Raw genomic sequence first — 20,393 nt, 5'->3', positions numbered from 1 at the left:
TGTCCTATTTTTTTACATTAAAAATTTACCTCCTAGTTACTATGAATAATGTGTCAGAACTATTCCCTTTTTTTTTACGTTTATTTATTTACCCTCTCCTAGTAAACGATTGAGAGTTAGTAAATTGGACTTGAACGGTAAGTAGCATGGGAGTCGAACCAGAGCAACAGGAAATTGTTACAAGGTAAAAACTGTTGCAGGGAAGGAGTTACGGCTGGGGGGGGGGGGATAACGGGGGAAGGGGGTTACGGCGGGGGAGGAGTTACGGCGGGCAGGGGGGGGGGTAGTTACGGCGAGGGAGAGGCCCTGTATTGACAAGCGTGACTCTGTAGACAAACTGTATCAGTAAAGATAATTACGTCAAGGAGACCATGTGTTATGTTATGGTTAAGACACTGTTGATGACAAACCTTCCTCAACCATGACAACAAATATCCTCCACTATTTCCCTCCATGCGACTTCACAATTCTTAACTGTATATGTGGCGCGAAACGGAAAATTAAATGTTATGAAGCTCATATCTGGGGGAAGGATCTGATTCTGCCAAATTCTGATTGGCTGGCAATAAAAGATTCGGAGAAAGTTTCGAAGCAGTGTCGTTTCAGAGGGACCTGACGAAGCAGCTTAGGAGCCCAGTGACAGTTAACACCACACAGAAAAAAAAGTTCGGAAGAGTTGTTTCTTATCCTCGATACTCCGAAACAAAGTCGTGAGAGAAGGGGCAGATAAGATCAAGAGGTAGAATTTGTAGCAAATGGTAAATTAAAAGAATTCCATGGACGAAATGAGGAGTTAATGGCGTAAAGGATGTAAGGGAGAGGAAAGAAATGCTTCAGAGTCTTTGGTAGTGGACACTGTGGTGACATGATGTGTTTGAGTGGAGGTTCACCATGACTCCGTCTCGCTGGCTGGCTGGCGACTGACTGACTAGACATAAACAACATGCTCACTATATATGGGACGCCAGGAGGGATCCGCAAGCCACGGAACAGTTTCATACATTGAGACATTTTCCATTAGATACAGTGTCACAGGTTCCTCAACAATCCCTCTTTACGACATCATCAGCCAATACTGTTTTTTTTTTACGAATCTTGTGTAAACCATAGAACAAGAAATTACTTATATAAACCTTGAGCTTAAACAGCGAGACTCGACTGCGCATGCGTAAAGCTCTGTCAGAGAGGGAGAGGATCATTCCGTGGGTCATAGAGTTGAAAGTGAAGGGACTGCCCTCGGATTATTGCCAGATATCTATTGGGCAGCCCTTTGAGATTTAACAGTAAGACCCCATGAGTCAGGAGCGAGCAGTACAAACATTGGTCATGGTACACTGTACAGATGCAACGCCATCGAGGGGGATATAAAATAGCGAATCATAGGATACTGTCGTGACGATACAAAACGAGGGATAAGTTTGTCTAGCATAAACTGGGGATATAGATGTTTAAGAGGGTTACTTTTTTCGGCACTTTGAAAATGGACATGTTCCCTGTCCTTGGGTATCCTGGGGCGGCGGCTACCACCGACATTCAAGAAATACCACGAACAGTAAAAAATGCAATTGTTCACATCGCACAGTAAAAGTTAGCAGACTACACGCTGCTGGCTCTCATAGCCCAAACTTCTTAAAGAGGAAATCCTTTCCTTTAGACATCACATCAGTTACGGGATTCTGCGTGGCTAAGTCGCCTAGTTTACCCATGAGGTTTCCTTCACCCATTGGGTTTGGTAGCCCGGAAAGTCCTGCCCCCAAGCCACCAGGCAGCGCCCCAGCCAGGCCGCCAGGCTTCTCCTCCTTGGCTTCTCCTTCCTTGTTGGCCCCGGGGGCAGGTTCCGCAGGCTTAGTGATGGTAGTTGTATCTTCATCGAGGGGATCATTCAGGTCGAAGTCTTCCATCAGTTGGTCCAGATCCGCCGAGGAAATGGCGGGTCCATTGTCGACTTCTTCATCAAGAAGGTCGAGGCCGTTGAGCTTGGCCCTGGAGGCGGCTAAGCTTCCTGCAGTAGCTGCTGACGAGGTCGTGTTAGTGTGCGTGGATCCTGCCGTCGTCGCCGACGACTTGGTGACTCCTCTTTCCCGGGACACAGACCTACCACCTCTCTCCGCTGCGCTGCTGGTGGTACCGAGGTCTTGGTGGTGGTCCCCCAGGGCCCCCTGGGCCCCCTTCATATCCTGGGGAAAAAGCAGAGAGGAATGAGTTTCACGTAAGTTAAGGGGGGCGGGTTGAATTTATTAATATACTTCAGATAGCACTAGACAACTGCCAGCGTGTGTTTCTCTAAGCTACTTGGGAAGGTGTGCGAGATAAACATGCGCCAAACTGCTTGCGCCGCTGCTCTTCTGCGCAGTCGTGAGAAGTTGGCACTCCAACAGGGATCTATATATACAATTAAAAACCACTTTGGTTTTTCACATAATTTAGAGCAAAGACTTTCATTTAGTTTATTTGCGTGTCATTTTAGTAGGAAAAGGTGGATAGTGAAGTAACTATACGAGGAGCGAACTGTATACAAGCCAGGAACCAAACCAAGAGCTAAGAGCAAGGAGGAGGAGGACCCATGCGCCGTCATCATGCAGATTTTTCGGTCACCAGCTGCCCCGAGTCATGAGCGTCGCCTTAGGGGGTGACAGACACATCTTGTGACATGTAAACCAATCAATTCCTCAAGAGGGTATACAAAAACTTGGCACTGGATAAAGGAAAAATGGTCTTCTAACAGATACTAATCGACCGGCTGGCACCTAAACTACGGAAACTCTAAAATTAAGGGATAAATTATATGTCATCCCAGCCATTCACTGAAAACACACCGCTGGTCACATATAAGACCCAATACTTAACATACAGGTAAGAGTATTAGTCTGCCTCCAAGAGCTGACTATAATAGTGTCACAGATTAATAGATGATAATTAGCAACAACATTTTGAGTATTAATTTTTAATGAAATTTTTAAGGCTTTTCCTACAAACACGTGACATCACAGGTCAATACATGATCACTACTCAGTCCTTGAAGATTGAAATCGTAATATAAAGAGCCAATAGGATCGCCAGATATTCACTTGACAGTTTACTGGCTGGCGATGATATAGGCTCTGATAGGCTCTACTCTTCTGCCTTTATCTGATGCTTTGCCATCTAGTTCGACTGCAAAAGAAGCACCTAAAAGCTGACTTAACTACTGAAAAAGCCTCCTAACTTGGCTGAGGAGTGATCACATATGATAGAGACGAACTGCTAGCTTATACCCGTGATACAACTCCTGGTGACAGCTTAAGACAAGTTGAGGAAGAATGATTTAACTTCCAGAATATATATATATATATATATATATATAAATATATATATATATATATATATATATATATATATATATATATATATATATATATATATATATATATATATATATATATATATATATAATCTTATGCATATTATACTTTTAAAAACATTACAGTATATATAAAAATATTTTTTTCAGCTAACTATATTTACAATACGCTACAGCTCATCGCCTTCTACAGATCTGAAGATACAAAAACACATAGGCGGCTACACTCATTACGACTGTATCTGAAGCCAGTAAACTATGTATTCGATTAATGTTAAGTCTAAAGACTAAGGCAGCTCTACTTTTAGATGAGGTAAATCATCAAAACAGGTGAGTGGATATTAAGAGTCCTAAAGACTCAAAAAATCCATCCACAAGGAACTGAGGACTCAAGAGGGGGGTGGGGGTGTAAAGAGGACATTTTCTGTGCCGCGGGCTGGAGTTGTACCACTGGACCCAGAGTGGGGTCCAGTACCGGGACACCACCATTACTTAAGTTACCATACCTAATTTACCCTCAGATGCTCACACTTCTTCTTGAGCTTCCACTCGCAACACTGCATGAACTTCTTGCTGTAACAACATGTTAATTATGGTTCATTAGCAGGTGTAGTGTGTGAGGAGCCAGATACTGTACAGGTGTAACTTTTTTAGGGGAGTCAGTCATTAAGTACGTGCGAGGGTGCAGATGTTTGTGTCACTAAAGGGGTGTGCGACTGCAGGCGAACGTCTCCGTCCAAAAAAAAAAGTACAAAGACAGATGAACGTTTGCATCCAGAGTGCGACCACAAAACTAGTGTTTGCGGTTAAACTGTGACGGCAGACGAACGTTTGCGTGCGACGACAGACGTTCGAACGTTTGGCGTGCGACCTATAGGATTGTTCGTTCTCAGGCACGAATTAGAAGCTTCAAGAAGTGTGATCAAAACATCCGGGGATATAATAATATAATGTACATTATAAGAGACAAGTCAATATAATAAAAAATCGAAAGTGCAAAACAGCGTCGTCTGTGTGTCTCAACGCTGGTCTACAAGAGGCAAAACACAAATAAACGTAACAAAAACAAAACTCAAAAACGTAAAATATGTGAGCAGACTCTACAGTACGTCACTCAATGCATTAAGACAGCTGCCTGCCATTGACAACATTTATATTGACACAAACACTGTTTCAGCAACTAGAGCAAAACGAGGCAAGGAGGAAAAGGAGGGGAGGAAGAGGGAGAGGTAGGGGAGGGAGAGGAAGAGAGGGGAGAGGTAGGGAGGAGAGGATTAAAAAGAGTGGTTAAAGAAAGTTAATAAAATAATAAAATATATATATATATATATATATATATATAAAATATATATATATATATATATATATATATATATATATATATATATATAAATAAATATATTTCTGATATAGATAAAAGTAAGATGATAATAGACTGATACATATATGAGAACAATATAAGACAGAGACAATGCCAGAAAAATGGAGAGAGAGAAGAGACAGCAATTTGTCAGTATATAGCCAATACACAATTATATTAAATTTCAGCCATGAATATTCTCAGCTGATTATATATATATATATATATATATATATATATATATAAGAAAATTTTAAAAACTTGTTTCATGATCACATCCATTGTTTTTTTGGCCATGCAGACACTTACCTGACCGCTAGTGACTGATCTACTAGCTACTGAACGGGTATCTAGCGAAGAGAAGGGGGAAGGTGGAAATTAGTTAGTATGAATAAACGACCAGAAAATAAAAACGAAAATAAAAGGTATTCCGACACTATCATTCCGGTCCAGCCCGGAGTCCAAGCTGCAAGGACCCGATGAGTTGTATTTATTTGAAGGAGAGGGGTGAAGGGGGGTGGGGGGTACCAAAATGGGGAGACAGAGGAAGGGGATGGGATGGGAGGTATGAATAGGGGGAGGGAGAGGTCAAGGGTGAGCATTGGGAGAAGGGTGTGGAAGGGAAGGTGGGAGGAGGCGTGGGAGAGGAGCTAAGAGGTCGGTGACTGTATTTACCAGGAAGACGGGTTGGGATGGGATAGGATGGAAGGAAGGGGGGGAGGTGGTAAGAGAAGGATAGGCACTGGGTGCGAGGAGATGGGAGGGAGTGGAAGGGGGATGTAAGAGGATACAAAAGGCGGTGACGGAGACGGATAGCAGTAGTAGTAGTAGATGGAAAAGGGGCTGGAAGAGGGAGGAATAAACATTGGGAAGGAGAGGAGGGGGAGAGGAGAGAGAAGAGGAAAGACATGGAAAAGGATTCGTAAAGAGTAACTAAGAGAATCAATGAGACAAGGATTAGATGTAAGATAGGATAGAATGGATGAGGGATGAGATGGGAAAGGAGGAGGAGGAGGAAGGAAGAGGAATGGACACAGGTTACGGAAGGGAAGGTAGCATGGAGAACAGTAGGAAGAAGAGAGATGGGCAACAGGAAAAGATAAGGGGTTGAAAAATGTGGAAAGGAAATATGAAAGAGTTAGAAGTAGAAGGGAAATGGGAGGGAGGGAGTGGAGGGAGGGTGAAAGAGAGAGTAAAAAGAGGAAAGGAATGGGGATAAAGAAGATGGAATAGAAATAGAAGTGGGATGAATAATAAGTTAAAAAAGTTGAGAGAAAAGGGAAGAGAGAGGGTTAAGAGGGGAATGGAAAAGGGATGGAACAGGAATGGAAGAAAAAAGAAATAAAGGTAGAAAGGAGATAAAGAAGGAGAGGATAGGGGTAATAAAGAAAATGAAATGGAAGGGGAATGGGATAGATAAGAAAAGGAGGAGGTACAGGAACTAGATAATGACGACAATAGAAGAGAGGGAAAATAAAAACGGAAAACAAAGAAAAGTGAAAGGCATGTTAGAGGAAGGAAGGAAGGAAGGAAGGAAGGAAGGAAAGCAATAAAGAGAGAAAGAAAGAAGGAAGGAAGAAGGGAAGGTAGGAAAGAAAGAAGGAATGAAAGAAGGAAGGAAGGAAGGAAGAAAGGAATGAAGAAAGTGATATAAAGGGGGGAGAAAGAGGATTAGGAAGAATGAAAGACGAAAGGAGACGGGATAAAAGAGACTGAAAAAAGAGGGAAAGGAAGAGGTGGAGGAAGAATAAGAAAGAAAAGAGTTTGGAGAGAGAGAGAGAGAGAGAGAGAGAGAGAGAGAGAGAGAGAGAGAGAGAGAGAGAAATGAACTAGGCGATATCAGCTATTGAGGAAACGAGAAAATCACAATAAAAACAATAAATAGAAGCGACGAACAACTCGACGAAAAGAGGAAGAGACAAGAAATTCGAATAACAAGAAGAAGAAGAAGAAGAAGAAGAAGAAGAAGAAGAAGAAGGAAGAGGAGACGAAGAAAAAGAAGAAGTAGGGTGATGAATGCATTAGGCAAACGATGACAGCTGACTCATAAAGAAGACCAAGAAGAAGAATAAGAAGAAGATGATGAAGCAAATGAATAACAATAATAACAATAATCCAATGAAACAGGGGAATGAAGTTATAATAGAAAATGAGATAAAACAACAACAACAACAACAACAACATCAGCAACAACAACAACAACAGCTGATGACGCAGAAGATGAAACATAAGACAGAGATAATTTAAGAAAGCCAGACAACAACAACAGATGATAAATGGAAAAGAAAAAGCAAGATTGAACAAGAGATAAACAGATAAGGGAGAGAAACAATGAACAACGTTAAAGAACCAAAGATAAAAGATTAAAATAGCATGTAGAAGAATATCAACTAAAAGATAAACCAAAAAATATAATTGAATCGAGACGAAACGAGAGAGTTGCTATCGATGAAAAATTTATCGAATAAGAAATGTTTAGACAAATGAGAGATTTTTGACTCGTAAGAATATATGCAATTGCAGAATTAGATATATACATTACAAGTACAGGTATATAGTATAAGGTATAGAGTATAGGTATAATACTGTAGGTACATAATTAACCATTAAAAAGTATAGCAATAGGTTGAAAATTTAGGTAAGAAAAATAGGCGTTTAAGTTATAGGAACAATTACAGAGTATAAGGACTTTTTAAGTAAAGGGATTTGGCATAAAGTACAGTTAAAAGTACAGAATTAGACATGATAAATACAGGTTTAAGATGATGTATGTGAATTATGTATTGAGTGAAGGATGAAGGATACATGTACAGATACAGGTACAGGATTATGTATTAGTAAACAATTAAAAATATAAAATAAAAGTGAGAAAAAGAAAGTTAGAAATAGTTAGAGAAAGTAAAAAAAGAGATACAGTTATAATTAGAGACACTGATGAGACGATAGAAATAAAAAGAAAGCGAATCGAGAGAGAGAGAGAGAGATATCATTACGATAAGCTTGGAAGCGAAAGAGGTGACCAAAAGAGAGAGAGAGAGAAAGATAGAGACAACGAGATCCCCAAAGTGACGAAAGTTATGAGACAAAAAATGAGACAAAAAAAAGAAAGAAAAATATTTACACGTAAACTTCAAATTGAAAAACAAAAACAAAACAGGAGAGCTCTAGACCATCCAAGATTCATATGTTAATTTATTCCCCATAACACTAAGGGAACAGAATCTAGTTAAGGCAAGTATCTCACAGCACACGTAGGTAGGAACTTCTTTAGTATCCTAAGTGCTATTCTCACATCCTTTGGTTACGATAAAAAACAAAAAAAAATAACTTACGAAACTCTGAGAAGCCATGAGGCAAGAGTCTGATTCTCAAAAGGGTGATACGAAGAAAGATGTACGTATGTGTGTCACTATGGGTACTGAGTATCTAGTCAGAACAGGAGTCTCGGTGTAATGTTGACGGTATGGTCCCTAGCTAGAGGTGAGGGAGAGGATAGTACGGGACTCTGAGAATCAAGGAGAATCAAGGAGAGACAAGGAGAATCAAGGGGAATTAAGGAAAAGCGAGGAGAATCAAGGGTAATCAAGGATAAACAAAGAAAGGAAAATCAAAGAGAAACAACGAGAATCAAGAAGAATCAAAAAGGATCAAGGGGAATCAAGGATAATCAAAGCAATCACAACGCACATTCCAAAGAAAGATTCGTACTTCAAATATTATCTTAAACTTGAACTGTAAGAAAACGTCTGCTTGCCTGTCTGGGACTATGACAACAATATGAAGACCAAAATGACGTCAACAATGCCCCGAGACTTAACCGTATATTATAACTAGTTCGGTTTTCTTATCCTCAAGCTTAAGATAAAATATTTATTGCACGAATCTTTGAGAGATTTCAAGGTCTACAAATTCACAAAGATTCAAACGGTGACCAATTCCTCGTTAATGAAGAAGCGAAAATGTATCTAACTAATTGACTTTAGTTAAAACACACACACACACACACACACACACACAAAAAAACTCGTACAAAAAATAGCTTAAAAAGTTACATTCATTAAGTTTCTATGCCTTAACATCACTTGGTGTGTAGCGAACGTATTTAGCTAAAGATAGAGAGCCTTATTGTACACTAATTAAAGCGATTTCTTGTACGATAGCTTTGTGTTTTAACTTATATCAACAATAGAGGTTCATTCTTACATTTTTTTTTTGGTTGGTTCAATAAAGCTCCAAAAACACAAGAGTTAAGAAGCGACTGATAGCTGAAGAAACATTTCATAAGACACCGGGAAGATAAGAAATGGTAAACCAGTAGAAGAGACGAAGTAAGAAGATGAAGATGAAGAAGAATAGGAAAATAAACAAAATGACGGAAAAAGACGAGGACAGAGATGAGAAAATGAGGAAATAGAACACTGGATGTAAAGAAAATGAGTGAAAAAATATTAACCCGAAAAGTAAATCAAAAGGAAAAATCTGAATAAAAATGATAAATAAATGAAAATGAAGCAACAATAAAAAAAAGAATGGAGAAGGAATACGAAAGAATGAGAAAGACTCGACAGATTAGAATAAACGAATGAGAGAGAGATACACCAAGAATAAGAGAAAATGATAAATAAATGAAAATGAAGCAACAATAAAAAAAAGAATGGAGAAGGAATACGAAAGAATGAGAAAGACTCGACAGATTAGAATAAACGAATGAGAGAGAGATACACCAAGAATAAGAGAAAAGCCACAGACAGCAGAGTGATGGATGAACAGAGTTTGACTGAAATCCAACACACACACACACACACAGACAGACACACACACACACACACAGACAGACAGACACACACACACACACAGACACACACACACACACACACAGACAGACCAGACAGACCAGACACACACACACACACAGAACACACACAGACAGACACACACACACACACACAGACAGACACACACACAGACAGACAGACGAACAGACACACACACACACACACACACACACACACACACACACACACACACAGACAGACACACACACAGACACACACACACACACACACACACACACACACACACACAGACAGACAGACAGACAGACACACACACACACAGACAGACACACACACACACACACACACAAGTGAGCAGACACACACACACACACACAGATGAACAGACAGATGAACACACACACACACAGACAGACAGACAATTTTACACACAGACAGACAGACACACACACACACACACACAGACAGACAGACACACACACAGACAGACAGACAGACAGACCCACACACACAGACAGACAGACAGACACACACACACAGGCCACACACACACACACATACAGACAGACAGACCCACACACACACACAGACAGACACACACACACACACCACAGACAGACACACACACACACACACACACAGACACACACACACACAGACAGACCACACACACAGAACACACACACACAGACAGACACACACACACACAGACAGACACACACACACAGACAGACACACACACACACACAGACCAGACACACACACACACACACACACCACACACAGACAGACCACACACACACACACAGACCAGAACACACACACACACAGACAGACAGACACACACACACAGACAGAAGAACCATGATTCATTAGCATGACACTAAGAGATGACACGAGGAATGGAAAAAACGACGTGCCATAGATTAAACAGGGTGACACTTAGGATTATCTTGACACGGATTAACAAGAGGAAATGCAGATAATGTGACACAGAAATGAGATGACAAAATATGATGATCTGACACGTAGATGACAAACTGATAAAATGGGTTGACACGAGCTAACGAGAAGCCAACACGTATAGATCATGTTGTGACACAATAAACATATGAAGTTGACACAAATTAAATGTGACACAGAAAACTATGGGGTAACATGGCAAAATGGGGGCAGACATGTACAAGTTTCATGGCATATTAAACATGGGGTGACACAGATTTAAAAGGGGTGACACTAAAAAATGGGGTGACACTGAACCATGAGCTGATACAAGACCATGGTGTGACACAGGCAATAGGATGACACTTAAAACAATGGGGTGACACTGAAAAATGGGGTGACACAGAATAGATAGCGAGTGACACAACACCAAAAGACTGGAATGACACACACACACACCGCAGATGACACCAGATATCGAGAATATACAAACATGACACATAAGGAATAGATATGAAAATGGTTCCCCCCCAAAATAATTAATAAATAAAATTGGAAATAAAAAAAAAGAAGGAAGAGGGAAGGAAAAAAAAGAAAAAAACAAGAAAAAAACAAGAAAAATAAAAAAATAAAGAATGAGTAAAACAACAAATGTAAAGATAAGGGAAAATACGTTGAATAAAGTTGAAATAAAACATAAGAAGAATAAAGAAGAAACAAAGAAACACGCAAGAAAAAGTGAAATTACATTTAATAATACTAATAATGGCCAGAGGAAGGTCAAAAGAAGAGAGAGAGAGAGAGAGAGAGAGAGAGTTAAGCAGTTAAGTGGTGCCTAACGTGAAACACAGAGCCTTCAACCTACTGTGATGAATGATAGGTAATGGTGATGGCAAAGAGAGATGAATGACCCCCAAACTACATTCCACCTCCGGGTCCGAATAAACACAAGTCGGGGTTAGGTTTAGATTTGGTTACGTTAAGGGTAGATTAGGTTAAGATGAAGTCAAATTAGGTTAAGATGAAGTCAAATTAGGTTAAGATGAAGTCAAATTAGGTTAAGATGAAGTCAAATTAGGTTAAGATGAAGTCAAATTAGGTTAAGATGAAGTTAGATTTAAGTTATTTTTATAAAGTTTGGTTAGCTTAAGTAATGGTTAGATTGAATTAGGTTAGGTTAGGATTATGAGTATGATAGATTAGGTTACATTAGAATGGATTAAGTTTAAGTCAAGGGTAAATCACAATAAATTAACTATAGGTTTTAATTAGATTCAAGATCCGGGATTGGAGAGTAGCTGATCCCCTACAGTGATCACCGTCATGGCAAGTTGAAACACAAACTGATGCTATCTGACAGAACAGCTGAGAAATAATCGTGATTCCTAATGGTAGAGTCAAATGGAACTTTGTAAATGCACAGCAACACTAATGACTTGAAGTTGTAAATAAACTGGGATATAAAAATTACTTTGTTAGTGATGAAATATTGATGTTAGTTAGTATATATATTTCTAGTGGTGATAAAGAGTGATTAAAGTAATTAGCTAATGTGTTTATCGTATATATATATACTTGTGGTGAGGTAATGATTGCTTTGTTCGGTGAAAGCTCTATTTAACGGTCTACATGGAGAGAAGAATCCTTTATATCGATGGTCCGCTATAGGTGAAACGTCCATCTATAGAACTATATAGAGATGAAAGACCATTATACCGAGGATCCGTTAGATATAAAACCTCCATTTAACGGATTATATGGAGAGAGGAGTCCGTTATTTAGAGGCTTCACTGTATATGTGTTAGTGATAACAGAGGCTACTGTACTGTGTTGACGTAAACAACAACTCCATTGGCATCATACAAGTGAGGAATCAACATTTAAAAATTTATTTCAAAAATCATTTACGTCAACTTACCCACTAACAAACTATGTATATGTATGATAAATAATACATTCACACAGAAATGTATAGGTATATAAATGTATACATGTTAATGAGAATAATGTTTAATTTTTCATATATTGTGTAAAATAATGTAAATCGGTAAGAAACATTTGCTGGTAAAAAAAAAATGGCCAACATGTAGAGGATAAAATTATGTTTAATCTGTAAATAAAAAACAAAAAACATTAACGATGTATTTTCTTTTTATGTTTTATTACTCTCGAAATATTCACTCAAAAATAAATTATTCTACAAGTCTCTTAATGCCCAGGTGTTCAAATCAACCACGAGAACTTGGTGGTAAAACTGAGACACACAAGAGAAGACAAACAAGCGTCAGTAGAAGACCAGAAGAAGAGAGAGAATAAAAGATGGGGAGGTGTATGGGGTCATGTTAGCTGTGAACTGGGGTCATGTTAGCTGTGAACTGGGGTCATGTTAGCTGTGAACTGGGATCATGTTAGGTGTGAACTGGGGTCATGTTAGGTGTGAACTGGGGTCATGTTAGGTGTGAACAAGTGTTAGGTGAACTGGGACGCAAGAAAAAGTGGGGCCGCGTTAGTGAATCGGGGCCGTTAGGTGTGAACTGGGGTCATGTTAGGTGTGAACTGGGGTCAGGTGTTAGGTGTGAACTGGGGTCAAAAGAGGGTGAACTGGGGTCATGTTAGGTGTGAACTGGGGGTCATGTTAGGTGCAACTGGGATCATGTTAGGTGAACTGGGCCGCGTTAGTGAACTGGGGCCGCAAGTTAGGTGGAACCAAACATGTTAGGTGAACTGGGAAGTCATGTTAGTGTGAACTGTGGGTCATGTTAGCTGTGAACTGGGGTCATAGGTGGAATTGGGACTATGTTAGGGTGAACTGGGATCATGTTAGAGAACTGGGGTCATGTTAGGTGTGAACTGGGGTCATGTTAGGTGTGAACTGGGGTCATGTTAGGTGTGAACTGGGGTCATGTTTGGCGTAAACTGGGGTCATGTTAGCTGATATAACAAAAAAGTGATAGTTTCTTTCCCTAATACATAAACTGTATTGTAAATAAAACAAAATAATTCAATTCCTGGATGAGAGATAAACAGAGAGATCAAAACTATGTACATTCGCTCTTTACGATTTTGTGTGGGACAATATTACACAACGGACGAAGGATTTTGACAACCCTACCGAGACAACAGGAGTCACAGTGTTCATTATGAAATTCATCGATCCCCTCCGTGAAGATACTGTTTTTTGAGAGAGTACAGTATTGAGGCAGATTAGAGAGAGAGAGAGAGAGAGAGAGAGAGAGAGAGAGTTGATTAACCTAAATGAGACATTGATTATGGAGACAGTAAGCCATCCTCTGCGAGACGGATTTACGTATACACACAGGAGACATAAATAATCGAGATTGTTTTAGACTATAGACGCTCACCACCAGACAACTCTAACCTCTAACTTTTAAAAAAACCCCAAAAATTGACGAGACTCATAAGCAAAACACCAATAAGCGAACAAACAATCTTAGGACTTTCAACGAGGCAAATTAATACACAAGACAAACACCAACACAACAACAATGTCATGTGTAGAGGAATGATGAATGAAAAGAAATTAAATCCGAAAATGGGATATGAAATAATACGAAAAATTGAACGCTGTCTTTAACAACGTAATGAGAGAGATATATAATATGCATATGTATGATGAAAATATACACAAGAAAATGAATCAGATATTTAAGTTATTTTGACATTCCTAGGATTACATAAAGGAATACAGGTTAATGAGGTGGTGGGGCTATCAAGTACATGTTCTTTTCTTACCTTGCCCTTCACGAATGAATGTTTGGGAGTAAGATAGAGAAGAAAGATGACGGAAGCAAAAGAGGACATGATGAATAGAGAAATATAAACGAGTGGGAGGATAAAGTCGAGAAGAAGGTGAGAGATAAAAAGGAGAGGATTCTGTATTGTCTGAGTCTGTGAGAGTGTGGACAAGTATGGGAGGAGTTTTAAGACGGCTGAAGCATGACGAAACAAGTCATCACAGCCAACTTAAAAGAGGAAATTCAGACTGGAGAAAAATCTGGGAAAAGAAAGAAGTCATGATGAAATAATTACATCTTCTCGTGGCATGATTCAGAGGTGCTGTCCAAGGATGTTATGAGAGGAATGTTATGTTTTGTGTTTATATTGAGAAGAATTACATTTCAAAAGATAAATTTTGGTGTGTAGGGAAATATGCGTCGCTATATATTGATTGGTGGCGATTTAATGACGAAATTTGGCATTTTAGAAAGAGAGTTTGAGTTTAGACAGAAACTAGAGTTCTGGAGGTCGGTAATGGCGATTTAGGGCGAATTTTGGTGAGTTGTGGGTGATTCTGGAAGAGGGGACGGAGATCCGTGCGTCGGGTGGAGCCAGGCAAGATAGAGGCTTAAGCTGACAAATCATTTGCCTACACCCGGAAATCAGGGGCGGAGCCTCGCATGTCTGGGAGGAAACTGACAATTCAGGAGCAGGGAAATGTTAAATATTGGGCAGAAATTGACGTGAAATAGACAGATTTGTTTGTTTTTGGCGGAGACTGGCAAGTCAGAGATGGAGAATGTCAGAATGTCAAGTTAAGGACGGAAAACAGCGAGTCAGGAACAGAGAATGTCTAGTTAGGGACGGAAGATGGCGAGTCAGGGACAGAGAATGGCAAATTGGGGACAAAGAATCGCAAGTCAGGGGCGGAGATTGGCTAGCAATTCATGGGTGCGGATTTGTAAATTAGGGGTGAAGAATGGTACAATTAGGGAGGGAGATTAGCCAATGTGAGTTCAAAATTGGCGAATTAGGGGAGGAGTCTGACGAATCAGGGACGGAATCTGTTAATTTAGGGGTGGAGACTGCTATATCAGGAGCAGACTGGAGTAACGGGGAGGAATGTCGGCCATATTGTGGATGGAATGGCAAGTTAGGGACGAGGATTGGCAAATAGATGACGATGATTGGCGAATTGCGGACAGATATTGGCGAATTGCTGAGAGATTAGACTGTAAGGGGAGGAGTTCGGTGTGATATGGGCGGAGTCTGATGTGTTGGGGAGGAGCCTGATGTGTTGGGGTGGAGTCTGATGTGTTAGGGAGGAGTATGATGTGTTGGGGAGGATTCTGATGTGTTGGGGAGGAACCTGATGTGTTGGGGAGGAACCTGATTTGTTGGGGAGGAATGTTTGTTGGGGAGGATTCTGATGTGTTGGGGAGGAACCTGATGTGTTGGGAGGAGCCTGATGTGTTGGGGAGGAGTCTAAAATGGGGGACATTGAGATTCAGTTTAGCACTTTAGAGCAAAATCTGGCTTGTCACATTGGGTGTGTGTGTGTGTGTGTGTGTGTGTGTGTGTGTGTGTGTGTGTGTGTGTGTGTGTGTGTGTGTGTGTGTGTGTGTGACATTAGATAGGGCTTTAGCTCAGCTTGAAAGAAAAGATCAAATAAACTGTGATCAATGGAATAATTTTTTTGGTTTTGTTTTTTGAAGAGGAGAAGCTGCAGTGTTATAATCGAATGAGTTCTCTGTTGTATACAAACACATTAATATCAGTCTATGAAGAAAGTTAAGCACAGATAGTAATGTGAAATGTGACAGACAAGTAAGTCAAAAGTAGACATTTTACTCAATACAGTTAGCACATAAATTGAACGGAAAAATTTGCATATTGATAATACACTACAAGGTAATGTATATAAAGAAAAATCATCTGTTTGTGAAGAACTTAATGGTGATAAATATTGCTACCCATTATAGATATATACATTATGAACACACAAGGCATCGACAATATGACATTATCAAATAAATACCAAAGTCACAGCTGAAACCAAAGGATAATAAATCTGTCTTTACAACATAAAAAAGTTCTTGAGCATTAATAGCAAACATCAATGGTAAATCACATCATAGCTGTAATATCATCCTCATAGTGTAACGCGGGAGAACAGGAGAAAGCACCGAGGTCTACAATTACCTAATTAGTGTAAGGATCGACATGGAAAGCCTCACAGTACTTGATGCATATAGCGACAGGGCTCTAATAGCCTATACTAATGAGATCCCACCAGCCTTGAAGGTCTTGTTACCACAGTGTCTTGGTGTCGTCCTTGACTGTATACCTCCAGCACCAGGTGAGGTATGATGTCTCTTACCAGGTAATTATAAACCTTGACATAAATAAAGTCAAATTTTATTGATCCAAGATTGTGAATATGAAAGACTATTTAACAGTTTTACGAAAGGTAGATTATTCTTAGGCTCACCTCAATTTTTACCTGCTGATGATTATTGTCATCCCGGGAAACATTGTCGGTAAATGAAAGGTAATTTATACAAAAGAACCTCGACTACCACGGGTTACTAGCGAGCGTATAGATTCACACAGCTAAACTTATTAACTGTATGTTACCAACTGACTACAAGTTTGCGAATGAGTTAAATCTTTTTTAAACGATTCTCGCTGGAATTAATTTACCCATCTGCTTGTTATCAAGAAATCTAATATAAATTTCAGCCTAACTTTATAAACTTCTAACACAACAGAATTATCTTAGGTAAAAGATTCAGCCATAATTGTGATTCTTATGACCATCTGAAAACATGTCATATTGTGATACAAATACATGTTTGGTTACAGATGCCGTAGATGGAAGGTCGCACCTGTGACTGGTTCTACACCTGTTGACTACGTAAGCATTTCACCAGGAGTACTAAAAAAAAAAAAAAATTCTGAGTTTAATAAGAATAAGTTTTATATACTTATGGGATGTCAACCAGGAACGAAATTAATATTAATTTGGGAGGTGAGAGCAGAGGTAACAACGACGAGGCTATGAGCGCTCTTCACCAAGTTGTTGCCGCAGGTGGTGCTGGTGAGCTGCTATAGAGAGCCGTATCATCCTGAGCTCAGCCCACCGTCTGTGTGTGTGGTTGAGCTAAAAGATCTAAGGACTAGTCGATCCTTAAAGGAAGATCTAAGATGGTGTTAGTGTACTACAAGATGGGGGTATATATTATACAAGGAAAGTGATATACTGTGAACTAATATGTTGGATTATACTGGATGCTGCCATACATGTTTGTCCCACTGACGGTATCACTGTATGACCCAAGCTGATCCCGTTTAGTTTTAATTTATATATCAAGGAAATTTCTCAGTGAATCCATACTTGAAAGAGGAATGGACATATTAGAATAGTTAAACCTGATCAATGTTCATTAAGTAAGGAAAGAGACTTGAATTTTGCGCTTCTGCTTAAACAAAATCAAAGAACAAAAATAACTAAATGTATAAATCAATATTTTATTCCGATAAGCCATTACAATATAAACAGAAACTTCACAAAATCTTTCGTTTTTCATCGATATAACCAATTGTGTTTCTTTGTCTTCAGCCTTGCATCCAATACTATCCAAATTTACAATACGGTGGATTTTATGACTTTTAACGTCAGAGGGTATTGGTCTATTATCATGGAGCGCTAATCTAACCCTTCCTGTCCTACGTGAGGGGAAAGTTGACCAGTGAGAGTAACACCCTGGCAGGTACAAGGTGCACCAGCAGGAGGGGGGAGACTGGTGATTTGAGAACTACTACTGTACTGCAGAATGAGAACTAGGAATAAAGTGTGAGTGATAATGAGAAAAATAATTTAGGTGAGAAGAACAACAACAACAACAACAACAAGGAGGAGGAGGAGAAGAAGGGAGAGGAAGAGGAAGACGACGAAGACAAAAAAGGCGAAAGAGACAGCATGGAATGACAAGATAAAAGTGAAAACATGACAGAGTAAAACAGATGATTTAGGAAGGACAATAAGGTGTACCCAGGAAGTGCTTGAAGGTTAGTGCTTGGAGGAAATGCGTGGAGTGTGTGTGTGTGTGTGTGTGTGTGTGTGTGTGTGTGTGTGTAAAGGAAGGAAGTAAGTGCGTGAAAAAACGAACAGAATATATGAAGAGGATCACGATGAATAGATATAAAAAATAAAACAAGTGCGAAATAAAACACAATAAAACGTAAGAAATCGAGAAGGCCATAATGAGAGGAACCGACAATAATGACACACATGAAGAAGTTATAATAAAGAAACAGAGACGAGGAGAGATAAAACAAATGTAAATACAAACGAAGCATTTATGGCTAGTGAGATATTTTCAAGAGAGAGATATATAGACACATGGAGAGAGTGAGAGAGTGAGAAAAAGAGAGAGAGAGAATAAAAACATAAAATAGTATCTTGCAAATAAAAAGGTGGATAAGAGGACTGGACACCACAGTCATAGGAGGAAGGAAGGAAGGAAGGTCTTAGTAACTCAACAGAACAACTCATAAAAGTAGAAGGAGGAGGATCTGGGGGGTGGGGGGGGGGGAGTGGTAAGGACAAACACAAACAAACAGATACAACTTCGTAACTCAATCATTGGAATAAAATATAAACTAATATGCATATAACATTAAATAAAGCAATGAGAATAAAGAAGCGAATATGAATCAACGGATAAAGAGGCAAGCAGAAGGAATAGAACATGAATCAAGAAGGACAATAAGTAGAAGAGAAAAAAAAATCACAGGAGGCAGAGTGAGTTTTGTTGTCCTCAAGCTGCAAACCGAGCTGGTCCTTATAAAACCATTCAAAGCCAGACAGTAATGGACACGATCACAGTCAAGCTAGATAATACTGAGTTGGCCAAAAAGCGTCAGAGCGGTGGTATGTGGGGGTCAAGCAGACGAGGCAGCAAAGTGAACACTCGGACATAAATCATATTAAGCTGCTAAAGATAAAGCGATGGACAGGATGATTAAAAAAAAGGGGGGGGATGGAAAAGGATGATGGAGAGGGGAGTACTGGGATGATGCTTGGTTGGTAAGAAGGTGGAGATAATAGAAAGAGAGGAGCTAGACATTGGTGTGTGAAGTTAGTGATAAAGGGGAGGAGCTTAGAGCAGGAGGGTGGAGCTAGGGGTAAGGAGGAGGGGCTTAGAGCAGGAGGGTGGAGCTAGGGGTAAAGGGGAGGAGCTACGAACAGGTGGGTGGAGTTAGTGGTAAAGGGGAGGAGCTTAGAACAGGAGGGTGGAGCTAGTGGTAAGGAGGAGGGGCTTAGAACAGGTGGGTGGAGTTAGTGGTAAAGGGGAAGAGCTACGAGCAGGTGGGTGGAGTTAGTGGTAAAGGGAAAGAGCTAAAAACCGGAGGGTAGAGCTTGTGATAAGGAATAGGAGCTTAGAACAGGAGGATGGAGCTAGTGGTAAGGAGGAGGGGCTAAGAACATGAGGGTTGAGCTAGTGGCAAGGAGGAGTGGCTAAGAACATGAGGGTTGAGCTAGTGGCAAGGAGGAGTGGCTAAGAACAAGTAGGTGGAGTTAGTGATCAGGAGGAGGAGTTAAGACCAGGAGGGTGAACCTAGTGGTAAGGAGGAGGGGCTAAGACCAGGAGGGTGGACCTAGTGATAAAAAGGGAACAGTGAGTCGATTCCAGAAGGGAATATGATGAACTATTCTTTATAAAGTGGAAAAACTCAAGGTCAGGTCTCGCAAATTCTTTTAAAGGGAGGATGTAAGTGGAGGAGGGAAAGAAAAGTTGATGAAAACCGGGCATAGAATTTATTTGGTCAGGGTGGAAACTGCTTAAGAGGGAGGCCTTTACAAACAGGTGTGAGGAATTTACAGGTAAGTTTGAGGACAGGTAGGACAGGTAGGTGTAACGAGTTTACATGCAATTGAAATGAGTTTACAGACAAATGGGAGCAGCTTATGCATCGGAAGAAATAGTTGCTAGTTGGTGAAAAAATAGTTGTGCACAGATAAGAAAAGTTTACAGGCAAGTGGTGGAGCATACACATAAGTGGGAGGAGCTTACACTTAAGTGGGAGGAGCTGAGATAAGTAGGAGGAGCTAAGAAAGGAGGAAAGAACTTGCACATAAATGGGAGGATCCGGGACAGGTGGGCGGAGCTAATGGACTGGTGGGAGGAGCTACTAGGTCGGTAGGTAGAGT

General features: G+C 40.0%; 1 protein-coding gene across 1 annotated transcript in view; it reads right to left on the bottom strand.

Moving 5' to 3' along the window:
• Window positions 1-246: 246 nt before the first annotated feature.
• Window positions 247-20,393, bottom strand: part of LOC121874927 — a 319,796-nt gene continuing 299,649 nt past the window's right edge. The window contains exon 39 of the mRNA XM_042379284.1: window positions 247-2,177. Coding sequence (XP_042235218.1) covers window positions 1,614-2,177 — 564 coding nt within the window. The 3' untranslated portion in view covers window positions 247-1,613. The remainder of the gene's footprint in view (window positions 2,178-20,393) is intronic.

This window comes from Homarus americanus, unplaced genomic scaffold (genome assembly GCF_018991925.1).
Source record: "Homarus americanus isolate GMGI-L3 unplaced genomic scaffold, GMGI_Hamer_2.0 scaffold56009, whole genome shotgun sequence".
Taxonomy (NCBI): domain Eukaryota; kingdom Metazoa; phylum Arthropoda; class Malacostraca; order Decapoda; family Nephropidae; genus Homarus; species Homarus americanus.
Note: the sequence above shows the minus strand (reverse complement) of the source record. Positions and strands in the feature narration are given on the sequence as shown.